Source organism: Anser cygnoides, chromosome 18 (genome assembly GCF_040182565.1).
Source record: "Anser cygnoides isolate HZ-2024a breed goose chromosome 18, Taihu_goose_T2T_genome, whole genome shotgun sequence".
NCBI lineage: Eukaryota > Metazoa > Chordata > Aves > Anseriformes > Anatidae > Anser > Anser cygnoides.
Genome location: NC_089890.1, coordinates 6110911 through 6128718, shown reverse-complemented (window position 1 = coordinate 6128718; position 17808 = coordinate 6110911). Strand labels below are relative to the sequence as shown.

The 17808-nt window shown below is 65.6% G+C and overlaps 1 protein-coding gene across 1 annotated transcript; it reads right to left on the bottom strand.

Moving 5' to 3' along the window:
- Window positions 1–3723: 3723 nt before the first annotated feature.
- Window positions 3724–13303, bottom strand: SSC4D (scavenger receptor cysteine rich family member with 4 domains; the record flags this gene model as incomplete). The annotated part of the gene is made up of 8 exons (XM_048067926.2): window positions 3724–6971; window positions 7123–7200; window positions 7724–8035; window positions 10407–10484; window positions 10756–10836; window positions 11798–12112; window positions 12488–12559; window positions 12766–13303. Coding segments are annotated over 8 exons (1791 nt in total), but the record flags the coding sequence as incomplete, so codon positions are not given.
- Between the last annotated feature and the right edge of the window lie 4505 nt (window positions 13304–17808).

Here is a 17808-nt window from a genome sequence, read left to right as displayed (position 1 = left end):
GCTTCCCAAGCCCAAATTAATTCTGCTGCAGCAGCTGCCCTCCTGCACTGCTCAGCGCCGGCCCTGCCGCCTGCCTGCACTGAGCTCGCTGTGAGGAACCGGGGCTAAACCCTGCCCGGAGCCCTCACCCCACATCCCTGGGGACCATCCTGCTCCCCGCCGGGGGTGCTCGGGGCAGGGGTTTTCTGCTGCTTGCTGAGAGCAGTTGGCAGGGCAGGAATGGATGCGGGGTGGAGGCAGAAAAGGAGCTCAGAGGCAGGGCACGGGGCCAGGGAGCTGGGAGGGGCGGCAGCAAGAGCCAGGGAGGCTGGGGATGGAGGATGGAGGATGGAGGATGGAGGATGGAGGATGGAGGATGGAGGATGGAGGATGGAGGATGGGGATGGAGGATGGAGGATGGGGATGGAGGATGGAGGATGGAGGATGGGGAAGGGGGCAGCCGGGACCCTCCCCTCGCCCCACGTCTGCCTGCATCTGCTCGTTAGCAGCACGCTGGGACTTGAGTCACCAGCCGAGGCGGGGAGGGGGCCGGGGCCCTGCCAGCTGACGCGCCACCGGCGCTGGCACGGGGACAAGCGGGGCTGGCTCTCAGTCCCAGCCCTTGGTGGCGCGGTGCACCCTGCAGCACGAGCAGCGACCCAGGGGTGAGCCCTGCAGCAGCCCCAGGAGCTCGGGGGTCCCGGTGCCTGTGGCTGCCCCAAGCCACGCCGCGCCTCCCACCCTCTTTTTATCCCCCGCGCTAGCAGGAGCCCTGCAGCACCCAGAAATGCAGCGGTGGCTGCACCATGATGCTCTCCTCTCGGAAAATACCCCCCCGCGAGCCTTTCCCGTGGCCCCAGGGAGGATGCTCGCACGGGGATGTTCCCGATTTTAGCTGGGGTGGCCTCGGCTCCCGCTGGGACACCAACCCTGGTGTGTACTTGGGGGGACTGGGGTGCAGAACCCGGCCCCCAACCCCATGGGGACACGGGGACCAGCCGGCACACCGCCTCCCCACGGGGCATTAATAATTAAGCAGGCGCAGCAGGCTGGGATGGCAGCTCTTATTTAAGGAGCCGATATAAATACCGCCCAGACAGCGCTGATGGGGCCTTAAAAAAAAACCCACCCTGGCTGTCTCGGTCCCTCCAGAAGCACCCTGGAGCCCTGCAGGGCCGGTGGGCAGCGCGGGGCAGGGTGTCCTTCGGGCTCAGGGCGCTGTGTGAGAGGTGACAGCACCTGGGTGACATCCCCACCGTGCCCACCCGTGCCTCAGTTTCCCTCTGCAGCATGTCCCTTTGTCCTGTGCCGTGGCAGCAGAGTCGGGGACCCAAAGCAGGGCTGGCCCCGTGTCCCTGGGGGGGGGGTCAGCACTGGGGAGGGAGCTGAGAGGGGGTCTCTGCACCCCAAAATTGCAGTGCCAGGTGGAAAGCTGGATCCCTGCTGCTGCGGGGTTCCTGTTAGTGCTGTCCCCCCGGTCACAGACACCCGGGGACACCTCTCCTGCACCACTCCGGGTGTCCCCACGCAGCGGGGTGGGGGTCCCACGGGGGTCCCAGAGCCACCCCATCCCTGCTGAAGAGGAGAGGGGCACAGAGCTGCACGGAGGAGCACGGGGACAGCCAGCACCCGGCGCGCAGCAGGACCCCATCCTCCCCTAGCCCCCCGTGGCATCACCCCCCACGGGCATCCCCCCATCCTCGACACCCCACCCCCCCCAGCCCCTCCGCGCTGCCGGCGGGGCGAGGACCACCGGGAAGGACGGGGCTGTCACATCCATCCCCGGCAGAGGCGGCGGTGGCGGCGGGCGAGCCGCTTGCTGCAGTCTTGCTGCGCGGCTCTGCAGCGTGACTCAGCACAGCCTCGCCCGGCGCCCGGCCCCCCCCCCAGCCCCCCCCAGCCCCGTGCCCCCACACAATGTGGGGCAGGCGCACCCCACATCGCTGCCACCCTCCCCTGGCACCTGCCCCACGCCCGGAGTCACCCCCCCCTGCCCGTGTCCCCCCCGCTGGGAGCTGCGCGGCTCCCCTCGCTGCAGCTCCCCAGCATCTTGCAGGGTTGAGGAGAAAGGATTTTTATTTTTTATTTTTAAATTTTATTTATTTATTTATTTATTTTCCATGGGGGATGGGACTGAAGGATGCCGGGGTCACATGGGAAAGCCTTGGGGTTTTTAAAGCAATTTGGTGATTTTGGAGCCCTGCTTTCAGGGAGGATGGAGCCCCCCCAGGCTCAGCTTCTCACGGCACCAATGTGCGTGCCCCCTCTCGCTGTCACCCGGCAGGGGGGGCGGCTGGAAAAAGCACCCAGCCCCGTGGAGAAGGGCCGAGCACCCCAAATGTCCCCGTGTCCCCAAGCACGGAGCCCCTCGCAGGGCAGGAGCTGCTCACTCATTGTGCTGTGTGCCGGGGACGGGCGTCCCTCCGCCGTGACAGCAGCACGTGGCACGTCCCCAGGACAAAGCACAAGGCAGAGGCGAGCGCCCGGCCTGACCCTGACAGCAGCTGTCACCCGCAGGGAGCCTTGCGGGTGTCCCTAATGAAGGTGACAAAAGGGGACAGCCCACTGGGGACAAGGACAGCCCCTTGGAGCCACGGTAGCAGGGGAGATGGAGCTCCGAAGGGGCTGATCCTGCACGGGAGGGAGGTGCCCACCACCCTAAATCAGCCCCCTGTCCTAAATCATCCCCCCAACCCTAAATCAGCCCTCCCCACTAAATCACTCCACCACCCTAAATCAGCTGAAACAAGGCACAGGACCCCTGCAACACACGGGGAGCACCGGGAGGGGGAATTTGGGGCAGTGCCAGCCCCCAAACCCCACCGCAGCTGAAGGCAGAGCCCAGACCCCCCCCCCCGGTCCCCTCTCAGCCGCAGCCCCCTGCCCTCAGGCTGTGCCAGGACATCGTCCTGGGGGGGGACACGTCCCCACGTTGCCACCAGCTCACTGCTCCCGTGCCTCTCCCCGGAGGAAGGCGATGCCGGCGCAGGCTGCGGGGCGGCCGCGGGCTGGATGTCGCCAGCGCTCGGCAGCCCACGTGGGGTGGCTCCCGCCAGGGGAACGGGTGGGAAGGGAGTGGGGGGGGGGAAGGAAAAAAAAAAATTAAATCCCACAACCCACGGGAGAGGAGATGATAGATGGGAGGATCTGCAGCCGCGGCAGGGAGCCCTTGGGCCTGCAGGGACGAGGAGAGGCTCCGACCTCCGGGCACCCAAGGGCTGTGGCCGTGCAGACCACCCCCCGGCGCAGTGGGGGCAGCCGGCCCTGCGGCCCCCCCAGCGCTGTGTGCCTTGGCCAGCGGACTAATTGCACCAGTGACTTTGCAGATCCCGAAATAGCTGCTGGCTCCGCCGGGCTGACGTCACCGTGAGACACGGGAGGCGCGGGGAAGGAGGACGCAGCGCGGGCGGGAGGCCCGGCCAGCAGCACGGCGGTGGCGGCGGCCGCATCCTGCAGCCCCCCCCTGCCCGGGTCCCCTTGTCCCCAGGGGCCCCCCGCAGCAGGGGACAGGGTGGGCACGGATGATCCTGGGGAAACTGAGGCAGGCGGGAGGGCTGCGGGGCGGAGGCGCGGAGGGCTGGCAGCAGAGCCCAAGGTCACCCAGGTGGTGCTGAGCACGGTGGGGGCCCTGCAGGGACTCGCCCCTGGCCGTGCCCGGCTCCTGTGGTTATAGGGACGTGTGGGATTGCCCTAAAGGGGCACGGGGGCTACTGGGGGGTAGCAGCCTTGCACCATGCACCTAGCCCAAATCGCGGTGAGGTGACCCCGCCGCCAGCACATCCTCCACCCCGCCAGGAAAAATGGTCTCGTGCTGGTCCCCAAATGGGACCCCCGTCCACCCCGAGTGCCCCGGACTGATGATGGGGATAAAATCCCAGCTCGGCACCCCTGCCCCACAGCACATAGCGAGCCCGGGTCCCTGCTGGGGCAGCTTCCCCCCCTGGGGCTCACAGGGCTCTCGGGGTGCCCGTGCCCCAGTTCCCAGCGCTCCCGGGCCGGCCGGACCGAGTTATTGTTCTGGAACACGGTGAAATAATTACAGCCTCCTCCATTTCCCCTTGCTCATTTGTGCTCCCTCCGCCTGGATTAATGGGTCTCCTCTCCCCAGCACAGACTCATTCCTTATTCCTAATAGGCCATAAATCCAGGCCCCAAAATAACCCCGGCTTTTGCCGGGACCTTGTGAAATATTCATTCTCTCTCCCCAGCCTCCGCGCCATCCCCTCTCTGGGGACGGAGGCAGGAACTAATCGATAGCATCGACCCGTGCGGGGCCGCAGCTGCTCCGGCCGAGGCGGGGGAAGCAGCCGATGCAGTGCGAAAAGAGGAGAGCCCTCGGCACCCCGCGGTCCCCGTGGCCTCCTGGCCTCCAGCCTCCTCCCCGCCTGTCCTGGGAGCGGGTGACAGCAGAGAAGGGACGCGGGAGGAGAGGGGATGGAGCGGGGTGGGCAGCGGGGACGTGGGAAGGGTTTCGCGCACCCTGCTCCTGCGTCCTGCCAGGGTCAGGGCACCCAGAGCCCGCGCCCGGCTGTGCCGCGATGGCTTTGCTGGGGGTCGCTTCCGCGCCTCAGTTTCCCCCCTGGACCCAGAGCAGCGTGCCGGGGAGGGGACGAGAGGCACCCGAGGGCACCTGCAGGAGGCTGGGAGCAGTTTTGGGACTGATGGCAGCGGAGATCCAGCGGCCGTGTCACGGTTGGGGCCACCGCCGTGGGACGCTGGTGGGCTGGGTGCAGAAAACCCTGCAAAATTGGGCTGGGGGCTGGAGCCTGAGCCCAGAGCCCCCCCCTGCCCGCCCCCAGCCCCCTGCAGAAGCCTGCGGCCCCAGCAGCTCCCGGCACGGCCGCTCTGCCCGGCTGCTCCCCCGGCGTCAGCGCGCAGCACCGATTTACTGCTGTCAGCACTGCGGAGCCCGTCCAGCTGCACAGCAGCAACCCGCCCGCTTCAGCAGCAACCCCGCAGCCTCCGGGGCTGCCAAAGCCAGCCGGGAGCAGAGCCAGACCCCAAATCCCTCCCCTGAGCCCAGGAGGGTCCGAGCTTGGTTCCCAGCTCGGTGTGAGGTGCTGTGCGCACGGGTGGGGTTTGTGCCGACCTCACACGGCCAAACCCGAGCCCCCCTCGCGTGGCGCGGGGGCATCGCCTGTCCCGAGCCCGTTCGCTTTCGCCGAGTCTCGGAGGGGTTGCAGAGAGGCAAGCGCTCACTCGAAAAGCGATTTTATTTATTCACAGAACAACCCCCCAAAAAAAACACGTAAGAAAAGTGGAAAAAAAATGGGAATGTGCGCAATCTATTATTAACAAAAGAATTGTACAAACACGGGACCGAGTGGGGAGGAGGGGGACCCCGGCACCCCCTGCGTTATGCAGCAGTCGTGGCACCCCATAAACACCTTCGCATGCCCTACACAGACCTGACGAGTAGATTTTCTCTGCTTTCTGGTGGAAATGGTGCCCGGTGCGTCCCCATGCTCTGCAGGGACAAAGGTGCTGTGCTGCTGGGCGCCACTGCCGTGCAGGGGGTCTGGGTGGCAGCGGGCACGGGGACATGGGGGACATGGGGACGTGGGGACACAGGGAGGCTGCAGGGAGCCCCGTCTCGCCCTGCTCCCCAGCTTTTTGTGGTTGCGCTCGGGAGAGGAGCAGGAGGAGAGGAGACGACGTGGGCACAGCGGGAAGTTAGGGGGCAGCCGCGGGATGTGGCCCTGTGTGAGAATTTGGGAGGTTTCTTGGTATTTCTCCTGGCGGCACGGGGAGAGAAACCTCGTCCGTGGGTTAACGGGGGGCTGCAAAGCAAAGGGAAGAACGGCAGCACCTCGCTGCAGAGCAGCTGGAATGTTCTGGATGGAGTTCAGCCCTGGGTTACGTTTCCCAGGTACAATCCCGAGCCAATTTCACAGCAGAAAATCCATTTTGCTCCCCTCATCTCTTAAACAAAATGGCTGAAACCAACCAGATTTCACACCAAAACCGATTTTTTTTATTTGCTTTTGTGTTTTGTTTTGCTTTCCAATGGGCAGTTTTCGGGGGGGGGGGGAGAAGCTTCAGCCAAGACTTTAGGAGCCAAGGAAACCCAGCGCTGACCCCAAACGCCCGAGGGAGCCCCAGGCAGCGCCCCGAGGGACGAGAGGGGACGTGGAGGCAGGGAGGTGGCTGTGTCCAAGCTGGGGACACCGGCCACCAGGAGCCACCGCTGCCTGGCCCCACGCGTGCTAGCAGGTGGTGCCGGGGCACAAATTCTGCTCTCAAAGGCTGGCGTCCAGCAGTGCTTGCTGGTGGATTCTCTGGTGGCTCATATGGTGTTGAGCTGGTTAGGTTTCCCCCCCTGTAGAGGCCTCTCCCTCCCCCCGCTGTCTATTTTAAAGAATTAAATGGGAACGCATCACCTTGGAGACCTCTCCCCTGCTGTCCAGCTCGGGTGAAGCCAGCTGGTGGGTTCACGAGCCGGCGAGGCACACGTCCACGCGCAGCCAGCGTGATTGCCCAACCTCATTTCCCTGGGAAACTGGGCTCGAAACACACCTCGTGTCTCGTTTGAGCGTGCTTGGCATCATCTCCCGCCCGCCTGATTTACACCCCGCTGCATTAAAAATCCCCACGGAGCCCCCCCTCCCTCCCCAGCTCCTGAACCCCGAGCCCCCTCCCCGCCGTACCCGCGCGAGGGTCCCCGCGGGCGGCCGGTCATAGGAGGCTGCAGACGGCGCCGGCGTCCTCCGAGTGGTCGCAGTTGTGGACGTCCCAGCGGATGTGGGAGCAGCGCAGCAGCGAGGGCTCGCTGCCCTTGCACTTGAGGTTGTCGAGGAAGATGTAGCCGGCGCCCCGGCCGTAGGGAGCTTCCCCCAGCGCCGCCACGGCGTGCCCGCAGCCCAGCTGCCGGCACACCACCTCGGCGTCCCGCAGGTCCCAGGCGTCGTCGCACACCGTGCCCCACTGGGACAGGTGGAACATCTCCACGCGCCCCTCGCACCGGTGGCTGCCGTTCACCAGGCGCAGGGAGCCTGCGGGGAGGACGTCGGGGTGGGGTGGCTCCCCGTTGGGTGGGGGAGATGGGGCTCGTCCCCAAAACAAGCCTCGCTTCTCCCAGCCTCCACCGTCCCAAGGACCTCCGGAGGATGGCATCCATCCCCCCGGGGACCACAGGGCACCTACCGTCCTCCGGGTGGGTCGGGGCTGGCGTGGTGGCTGCAACGGTGGCTTCTTGGGAATGGTCTCCTGAGTCGTCAGCACCTGGAGCAGGGGAAGGGGTGGGAAGGGCAGTTCGGGGGATGTCCGTGCTCTCTGGGGTGAGCTGAGTCCCCTGGCAGCGGCTGGCAGGGGACAGGAGCTGGGGACAGGTGACGTAGCATGGAAATGTGGTCCCTGTGCTTGTAGCCGCAGGAGCAGGGAGCACCCACGGGAGCAGAGGTGGCACCCACGCTTTGGCCGCCCCCTGACCAGCATCCCGCTGCTGCCGTCCTCCCCGAACCATGGGACCGCAGGACATCCCAAATCGGCAGGGACCCACCGGGGTCAAGTCCATCACCCGGCTCAGCGCCGGGCCTCCCAAAAACCGCACCGCGTGTCTGAGACCGTCGTCCAAACACCCCCAAACCCGCAGCCTGGGTGCCGCGACCACCTCCCTGGGGACCTCGGCGTGCCGGTGCCCGACCGGGGTACCCCGAACCCCGTCTCCCCCCGCCCGAACGAGCATCCCTGCCCTCGCCGCGGCCTCTCCCACCGCCGCCCCGTCCGACGCCCGCTCGCCACCCGCCTCGACAGACGACGCCGGCGTCCTCGTGGTGCCCGCAGTTGTGCTGCCCCCAGCCCAGGTGGAAGCAGTCGGCCAGCCGCGCCTCGCCGCCGGCGCACCCCACGTTGTCCAGCAGCACGGGCCCGCTGCCGAAGCCGAAGAAGCCGAGGACGGTGGCGGAGATGGCGTGGCCGCAGCCCAGCTGCCGGCACACCACCTGCGCGTCGGGGAAGTCCCAGTCGTCGTCGCAGACGGTGCCCCAGGTGCCGCCGTGCCGCACCTCCACCCGCCCGCGGCAGCTCCCGTTGCCGTTCGCCAGCCGCACGCCGCCACCTGCGGGTGGGCGCCGGCACAGCCACGGGGGGGGGGGGGGACCCTAAAGGGTGGGGGGTGGGGGGATGGGGGGGTGGGGGGGGGGCGTAGGGAGATTGGGGGGGCCGTGGGGAGATTGGGGGGGCCGTGGGGAGATGGGGGGGGCATGGGGAGATGGGGGGGCGTGGGGAGATGGGGGGGGTGTGGGGAGATGTGGGGGACAGTATGGGAGGATGGGGGGGGCGTGGGGAGATGGGGGGCGTGGGGAGATGTGGGGGAACAGTATGGGAGGATGGGGGGGGCGTGGGGAGGTGGGGGGGTGGGGAGATGGGGGGCATGGGGAGATTGGGGGGGCCGTGGGGAGATGGGGGGGGACAGTATGGGAGGATGGGGGGGGGCGTGGGGAGATTGGGGGGGCGTGGGGAGATGGGGGGGCATGGGGAGATTGGGGGGGGACAGTATGGGAGGATGGGGGGGCGTGGGGAGATGGGGGGGGACAGTATGGGAGGATGGGGGGGCGTGGGGGGATGGGGGGGGCGTGGGGAGATGGGGGGGCGTGGGGAGATGGGGGGGCGTGGGGAGATGTGGGGGACAGTATGGGAGGATGGGGGGGGCGTGGGGAGATGGGGGGGTGGGGAGATGGGGGGAACAGTATGGGGGGGGGGGGGCGTGGGGAGGTGGGGGGGTGGGGAGATGGGGGGCATGGGGGATTGGGGGGGCCGTGGGGAGATGGGGGGGGACAGTATGGGAGGATGGGGGGGGGCGTGGGGGGATTGGGGGGGCGTGGGGAGATGGGGGGGCATGGGGAGATTGGGGGGGGACAGTATGGGGGATGGGGGGGCGTGGGGAGATGGGGGGGACAGTATGGGAGGATGGGGGGGCGTGGGGGGATGGGGGGGGCGTGGGGAGATGGGGGGGCGTGGGGAGATGGGGGGGACAGTATGGGAGGATGGGGGGGTGGGGGGATGGGGGGGCGTGGGGAGATGGGGGGGCGTGGGGAGATGGGGGGGACAGTATGGGAGGATGGGGGGGGCGTGGGGAGATTGGGGGGGGCGTGGGGAGATTGGGGGGGCGTGGGGAGATGGGGGGGCCGTGGGGAGATGGGGGGGCCGTGGGGAGATTGGGGGGGGCGTGGGGAGATGGGGGGGGACAGTATGGGAGGATGGGGGGGCGTCGGGAGATGGGGGGGGCGTGGGGAGATGGGGGGGCGTGGGGAGATTGGGGGGGGCCGTGGGGAGATGGGGGGGGAACAGTATGGGAGGATGGGGGGAGCCCCTGGGGAGATGGGGAGAACGGCATGGGAGGATTGGGAGGGGGGGGGGCTTAGGGAAGTGGGGGAGCCCCTGGGGAGATGGGGGGAACCTTGGGGAGAGGGGGGGTGCACAGGGAGATGGGGGGAGCCCCTGGGGAGGTGGGGGGAACGGCATGGGAGGATGGGGGGGGGCATGGGGAGATTGGGGGGGGGCAGTATGGGAGGATGGGGGGGGCGTGGGGAGATGGGGGGGAAAGTATGGGAGGATGGGGGGGCGTGGGGAGATGGGGGGGGCGTGGGGAGATTGGGGGGCCATGGGGAGATGGGGGGGGACAGCATGGGAGGATGGGGGGGGCATGGGGAGATGGGGGGGGCATGGGGAGATGGGGGGCGTGGGGAGATGGGGGGGCGTGGGGAGATGGGGGGGACAGTATGGGAGGATGGGGGGGGCGTGGGGAGATGGGGAGAACGGCATGGGAGGATTGGGAGGGAGGGGGGCTTAGGGAAGTGGGATAGCCCCTGGGGAGACGGGGGGAACCTTGGGGAGAGGGGGGGTGCACAGGGAGATGGGGGGAGCCCCTGGGGAGGTGGGGGGAACGGCATGGGAGGATGGGGGGGGTCATGGGGAAAGGGGGGGGCAGAGGGAGATGGGGGGAACAGCATGGGAGGATGTGGGGGGGGGGGGGCATGGGGAGAGCCCTGTGGATATGGGGTGAACACCATGGAAGGATGTCGGGGGCATGGGGAGATGGGGGGAGACTTGGGAAGATGGGGGGAGCCCCCAGGGGTGTAGGAGGTAGCTCTGTGGGTATGGGGTGATCACCATGGAAGGATGGGGGGGGGGCTGAGGACATCAGGGGAGCCCCCTGGGGAGATGGGGTGACGCCCTGGTGGCACGGGTGCACACTGCGATCATCGGGTAACCCCTGGGGACATGGGATGATTCTGGGGGGGGCAGGGGCGTGAACCCCTGGGGACATGGGGCAGCCCCCGGCAGCACGGAGTGAGCCCTGGGGTGCCCCTGGCGTATGGGTCGAGCCCTGGGGTTACGGGGTCGTGTTCCCAGGGCTGGGGCAGGGGCACCTCGGGGTGGGGGCCGCACCAGACCCCGTGCGGCACCGGCGGCGGCCGCACGCTTACTTTCCATCTGAGAGGTGAGGAGCGCGGTCGTGGCCACCTCGGTCACCGGTGTGGGCTGCTCACGGCCGTCTGTCACCGCTGAGACAAGGACCGGGACATGGGGACACCGGGGGGTCCGGCCCCGGCTCCCGCTGCCCCCCAGCACCACGGTGGCCCCATGGCAAAGTCACTTGAGGGGCCGGCAAGAGGTTCCCGGGGACGTGCCGTGGGGAAGGTCACCCAGGAGAGCCCCAAAACCTCACCAAGATGCGCCTGGGTCCCCTGTCCCCTGGGCAGGGACAGCCCAGGGAGCCACCAGCCCCTGGAGCCCCCCACCCCGCTATGGCACTGGTGGCTGCTGACCCCATACCTGTGGCTGTGGCAGTGAGCGTCTCCTGGTAGTCCAGGGCCACTGAGGTGGTGAAGGACGTGATGGTGGACGTGTCCAGCCCTGCAGGGACACAGAGGGACAGAGGGGACAAGCGGGGAGAAGCTGCAGAGCAGCTGGCATGGGACGCAGAGCAGAGTGGTGCAAGGGTGTGAGGATGGAAAGGATGGAAGGAGATGGTGGAGGTGGAGATGATGGAGGTGATGGAGATGGTGGAGACGGAGATGATGGAGATGGAGATGGAAATGATGGAGATGGAGATGATGGAGATGACAGATGGAGATGGAGATGGAGATGGAGATGGAGATGGAGATGGAGATGGAGATGGAGATGGAGATGGAGATGGAGATGGAGATGGAGATAGACCTCTTCCGTCCCCACTTTCCACATGCTGGAGATGGAGCTTCTCCAAGCCCCGTAGAAGTGCTGCAGGACATTTCTGAGCCTCGACACACAAAATATTCAAATATGAGCAGAGTAAGGAGCAGCGGAGAGCGCGGCGGGGGCAGGCAGCGTGCAGCCAGCCCCACCGCCAGCTCCAAAGCCGGGTTCCTCGAGGTCCTGCCCCACCTGACGGGCTCCGAGCGCTGCCACCTGGCCCCCACGTGGCCCGTGTTTGAGGGGCAAAGGGACACCCTGAGAAAATTTCCCCTTTCCCCCCATCAGCCCCATTGTCGGCTAATAGCAGGAAAGCGGCGGCGCTTCCTGCTCCAGTCATTAGCCACGATAACGAGGGAATTCAAGGGGCTTATTAATGTTATGAATGGCAATCAGCAGATAATGGTGGGGCTGGGCGATGGGAGAGAGGCGGGGGGCGAGCCTGGCAGCGCTCCCGGCGCTGGCACCGCTCCTTCCCTCCCCTCCTGGCCCCGCAGCGAGGGCAGGGAGATGATTTCTGCTGTCCCATCCCGGAGCTGGGTTCGGGCCCCATCCCGAGCCCCAGGAGAGGAGAAGGATGCTCCAGCAGCCCCGTGGGCGCATCGGGGCTATTCCCCCCGCAGATGCCCAATTCTCCCCCGATTACCCGCGCAGATGACCCCGGCATCCTCGTGGTGGCCGCAGTTGTGGATGCCCCAGCCGAGGCTGTAGCAGGCGGAGAGGACGGGCTCGCTGCCCTCGCAGTTGACGTTGTCCAGCAGGATGCGCCCTGTGCCGTAGCCAAAATAGGCGTTGCTCTTGGACTCCAGGGCTCGGCCGCAGCCCAGCTGCTTGCAGACCACGCCGGCGTCGCTCAGGCCCCAGTCGTCGTCGCACACCGTGCCCCAGCTCCCGCCGTAGAAGATCTCCACCCGGCCCTGGCAGGCGTCCGCCCCGCTCACCAGCCGGATGCTGCCGTCGCCTGGAGGGTGACAGCACGGGGGACAAGCGTCTCGCTGTCCCCTCGAGGCCACCGACCCACAGAGCTGGGCTCTGGTGGGGAAGAAACCACCTGAGCGGGCGGCAGGGGCTCTGCTTTGGGGCAGCGCGACTGATGGGATCCTGCGCGAAGTGCTGGAACAGGATTTGGCCCCAAAGGCGGAGCTGCTGGGGGTCTGCTCCTCTTGGGCAACCCAGCGGGGTGGCTGCGTGGAGGGGAAGGGCTGGGCTGTGGTGGTGGTGGGTGGTGGTGGGTGGTGGGTGGTGGTGGGTGGTGGTGGGTGGTGGTGGGTGGTGGTGCTGCTGCTCTGCTCGCCCCTCAGAGAGCCCCCAGCCGGGACGGGCTCCCAGCCCTCACCTTCCCCACTGCGCCCCGAGGCCGTGGCAGTCCTGCTGGTCGGTCCTTCGCTTGCTGGCGTGGGCAAGAGCTCTGGAGAGGGAATGAGAGACGGCCTCAGTTCCTGCCAGGGAGGTGACCGGGGCCAAGAAAAGGGTCGCAGGAAGGATGCAGAGGCTCTGTTGACCCAACCTCGGAGGAACAGGTTCTGAGACATGACCCCGGGGCTCCTTCGGGAGGTCCGTGGAGCCACAAGCCCCCCGCGCACCCCTCGCCCCGGAGGAACCGAGCCCCGTTACCGTTACACACGACGCCCACGTCCTCGTAGTGGTAGCAGTTGTGGATGCCCCAGCCGTGGCTCCAGCACTCGCTCAGCGCCGCCTCCCGGCCCTTGCAGTCCACGTTGTCCAAGAAGATGGGCCCGCTGCCCTGCCCGAAGGTCATGGGCGCCGGCAGGGCGATGGCGTGGCCGCAGCCCAGCTGGCGGCACACCACGTTGGCGTCCACGATGTCCCAGTCGTCGTCGCACACCGTGCCCCACGAGCCGTTGTGGAGGATCTCCAGGCGGCCCTGGCAGCGGCCGGGCCCGTTGGCCAGGCGCAGCTCTGCGAGGACGGGCACAGCGAGGTGCTCAGCGGGCTGGCCAGGAGGCAGCAGACACCCAGAAATGTCTCCATTACGGAGGTTTTGGGCCCATTCTGCCCCGCATCGCCGCTCCTTGGATCGAATGGGTGACTCTTGGCTACAGCGTGGGCCAGCTGCTAGCGTGCCAACCCCATTACTAACACCTACCGAGCTCGGTGGCGGGGACACGGGCACCCCTGCACCTTTTTTTGATCACACGAGGTGCAATATCACCCGTCCTCCTGGCTGCTGGCAGCCCGGGAACAACCCAGCCGCGTGCCACCGCGCGGCTCGGGTGACGAGGCGCAATTAGCAGGTCGCTGCTCGTCTCGGCGAACGCGGCCGCAGTCGGTCCCCAGTGGGAACTGGCGGCAGGGAAACGCTTCCCCGCGCTGCTGGCAGCGGGGAGCACGTGTGTGAGCTGCCCTCGAGGGACTTATTGACGGGGGCACGGGGAGTGACACGGGGACGGGCAGCCGGCAGGGGCTGGCAGGATTTCCTCGCCTGATAACAAGCAGCGCGGGGCTAATAAAGGATCCCTATTTCCTCTCCGTGAAAGAACTTTAGCTTTCTGCTGCCGCTCTTTGTTCCAAACCAACATGCCTCCTATCTGCAGCCCCATTTGTAACAAAACCGCATATATATTTTTTTTTTCAGCTGCAAAACCTGGAGAAAAGCGGCTCGCAGAGAAGGACCTCACCTGGGAACGGCAGCGGACAGGCTCGGAGGTGCCTGAAACAGAGAAGGCAGGATCAGGACTCCCCGGATAAACGCACGGGGATGGAGGGAGCAGGGCTGGGACCAGCTGCACGTGCTGGGAATTATTTCGGCTCTGCTCCAGAGGAGCTGGCAGCTCCAGCCCCCTGCGTCTCGCCCGCCACCGCCCTCGCTCTCGGCTCCCCCGGGTCCCCGCAGCTCCCCGAAACCCTTGGATGGAGCTCGGCAGAGAGGTGCCAAGGGTGGCTGTTAGCAGCCTAATGAAACCAAGCTGCTCTCCTGGCGCGCGCCCGGGAGCTGCTAGCTTCCAGACAGAAGGAGCCTTTCACTGCTGCCTCTCCTCCCCGCTCCCCGCGTTGTCTCGCTGCCAGCAGCTTTGCTTTATGGGCACGGCGAGCGACGGCAGCAGCCCCCGGGGAAATGGTCCTGCCTGCCGCCACGGGGAGCCTGCTGGTGATTTCCTGATGGAAAACGCTGCGCTGGGCACCTCTCTATGCATTGTAATCTATTATTTTTTTTTTTCACAATGCAGTCAGCATTTTGCAAGCTGTGTGTCTCTGTGCGTGTACCGACACAGCTGATGGGATGAAGCCACGCCAAGGGTGGCCCCGAAGCCGGGCGAGCTGCAGGGTGCTGCTGCTGCAGGGCACGGCAGGTCCATGCGGATCTGCCTCTTGCAACCGCGTCTTCCACCTCGCAGTGGTGCAGGCACCTGGGAAACCCCCACCTGCTGCAGCACCCCCACCAGGGAAAACTCAGGATGCGGCCCCAAAACGCAGGGACCCTTAGGACCCTTGGCGGGTGCCAGGGCAGGAGATGGGGCACGTTTGATGGGGTGGGCAGGGAGGAGCACACAGCAGGGGCTCGCCTGCTGGTATCTGATCCCTTCAGGAGACAGGAGCCCGGGGGATGCTGCCAGGCCTGCAGCAAGGGGCTGCCGCACCAACGCCCCCCCCCCAGCCTGCAAGGAGCTCTGCCAGGCTGGGGATGGAGCGGGGGGACCCTTCGTTTGTCTGCCCAATTAAACAGAAATGCTTTTCTGGAACGTGGGCAGCACCACACGGTACCTAGGGCTTTCTTTTGGGTCGCTGCAGCAGCATTTAGCACATTTCTCTCACCGTTTTCTGGCCAGGAGCCTGCTTTGGGGGTGCTTGATGCTGGCCTGCCTGCACCCAGCACCGGGCACTTGCTGTCCCATGGGTGCCCCCCTGTGTGGGTGCTGCACAGGAGGGGTGCCAAGCGGGGGAGCTGGAGGCCCCCCAGATGACAGCAAGGCGCTGCGGCAGCGTCTCGGCACCTGGGAGGAAAAGCTGGGGGGGAGATGCCAAAGGGTGGGTGGAGGTGCCGGGGTTTTTAGGAGTGATTGATCCTGGCTCAGGTGGGTTTTCGCCACCTATTCCAAGCAGCGGGTGAGAATGGCTTTGTTAAATATTCCATGTTCATCTCCCATCCATCGGGATCAAAGCTCTGAAGCATTCATTTAAGAGCATCCTCCAGCAAAGTCAAGGGAGGCCTGAAAAAAAGCGCGCGGTGTGTCCACACTAATGAGGAAACCGGTGTTCCTGGGGAGCAGACGCAGCTTCCAGCTCTCTCTGATGCAGCCTCACAGAGCCAAAAAAAATAAAAAATAAAAAATAAAAAATAAAAGAAAGAAGAAGGAGCTGTGTAAACATAGCTCCTCTCAGGGCACATTTCTAAACAAAACCACCAACCAGGAGGACACATCTCCCTTCGTTAGTGACTTTGCTGTGCCCACTCATGAAGAGGAGCAGGGCAGCGTGGAGGGGTTGGTGTCACAGAGCACGGTGCCACCGCACCAGCATGGCACTGGCGTGGTTTGGCTTTTTGTCAAACTGGAATAATTGTGTTGCTGAAGCTCTGGTGTGCGCCTGCTCATCCAGGAGCAGGAATCGCTTTCACCAGTTTCGACTGAAATGCTTCCCAACAGCACGAAGGAGAGCGAAAGCAGCAATACCCCGGCTGTGAGCACCCACCAGGAGCCCAGCCTGTGCCCTGGGCTGCATGCTCAGCCCCCAACACCTCCGTGGGGATGTCCCGGGGATGCTGGCAGTGTCCTGCTCCAGCCACCGGACGGTCTTGGGCTTGCTATCACACCTAATCCGTGGTGGGAGATAAGAGCCAAGCTCGCTCCCTCCTTCAGTGCCACCAGGGACATGGTGGCACTGTCCGCACAAAGACGATCTGCCTGCCGCGGCAAGCCAGGAGGAAGACCTCGGTGCCCGAGCCCCCCAGTCCCACCGTGCCCAGCCAGAGCTCACCTGTGGGGCTGAGGAGGAGGAGGAGGAGGAGCAGGGAGGCAGGCAGCGCCCCGCACACCGGGCACGGGCCAGGGCTCATCTCCACTCGAGGTTCCTGCTGCCCCTGGGACACGCAGACACCAGTGTTAGCGATGGCGGGGGGCGGCTGGGGCAGCAATCGCATCAAAATCAGGGCTCGGGCTGGCTTTTGCTGAGAACAAGGTGTTCTCCTGTGTGGCTTCAGGGGCACCTTGTATCCTCAAAACCAAAGCTCAGGACCCTGAGGGCTGCTGCCCCGACACCGTGCAGCGGGGCACAATCCTGCCCGCCAGGGCTGTGCTGCGGTGCCACCACCCCAGGTGCACCCTCTGTGCACCCCCGTGGAGTTCGTCCTTCTCTGTCCTCTGCAGGAGGTTACAGGCAGACTCCGCAGCACACACCCACCGCATACAGCGTGCCGCATGAGGCACACATTAAATTAAGCGCTGGAAGAGGTGGAAACAGGCTCCCCATCCGCATGGGTAATTCCTAAACCACCGCATCGACGTGGCACTCCAGCACGCCACGCAGCCCCCTTCTGGGAAGTGAAGGTGCTTCATGCCACCCCAGCAAGTCACAGCCCTCTTTTGGGGAGGCTCCTGGCATTGCTCCTCCGGGGCTGAAGAATTCACAAGAGCAGGAAACCCAGCAAAAAGCCTCCAAGGCTGCGCCAGGCTCCCACCGTGCAGTTGGTGAGAAACCCTCCCCGAATTATCGGGCTGGCTACATCCATGCTCAGCCCTCTCCATCGCGCGGCTCCTCTCCCTCCCTTGGTGCTCTCCTCTTATTAAAGAGACACAATTCCCCCTCCATTTGCTGCTCGGTTCAAAAGCTGCTGTAGAAAAGGTGAACGTTAGCTCTGTTGGGTGCGCACTGGCAGGGACACCCCGCACCCAGCACGTCCCCAGCACCAGGCTCTCACCATGGGGACGGGGACAGGGACAGCACTGCCGGGGCCTGGCGGAGGGGTGCCATCCTGAGGACACTATTTCACGGTGGCTGTAAAGCCAGGCTGTAAATCTTGGATAGATGGAGGCCTAAAATTAGACTCTGCAGCTTGGACGGGGCTTCTTGGAGCGATGGGTGCTGCTACTGCCACTTCTGCTGATGGCCAAAAATGGGGACTCAGCACCTTCCCACGGGTGCAGGATGGACCTTCCACGTAGGGTGCAGCCCCATACACACCCCTGCTCCTGCCGTGGGGCTGCTGCCGACCCAGCGCTCGGAGGAGACCCGCCAGCACGCCAACGGCTCAGTTACGGGGCACGGAAATCAATCTAGGCCCTAACGTCGCATTTCTCAATACTCCATTCATGCTTATGCCGCTCTGAAGAATGTCGCCTTTTGTCCTGCCGGCCCTCCCTGCTCTGCGGCGGAGAGGGGCTGAAAGACGGCCGGCATGCTGCCGTGGGCCAGCAGCCCCTCGGCATGCCGCCTGCACCAGCCCTGCTGTGGGCAAGCATCCACCCCATACCCCCCCATCCACCCCGCATCCACCCCATACCCATCCACATCCACCCCGCATCCACCCCATACCCATCCCACATCCATCCCTCATCCTGCATCCCATCCCACATCCATCCCTCATCCATCCTGCATCCACCTTGAACCCATCCCACATCCATCCCGCATGCATCCTGTATCCACTTCATATCCACCCCGCATCCATCCCATATCCAGCCTTCCTCCTGCTCCAGCTACCCC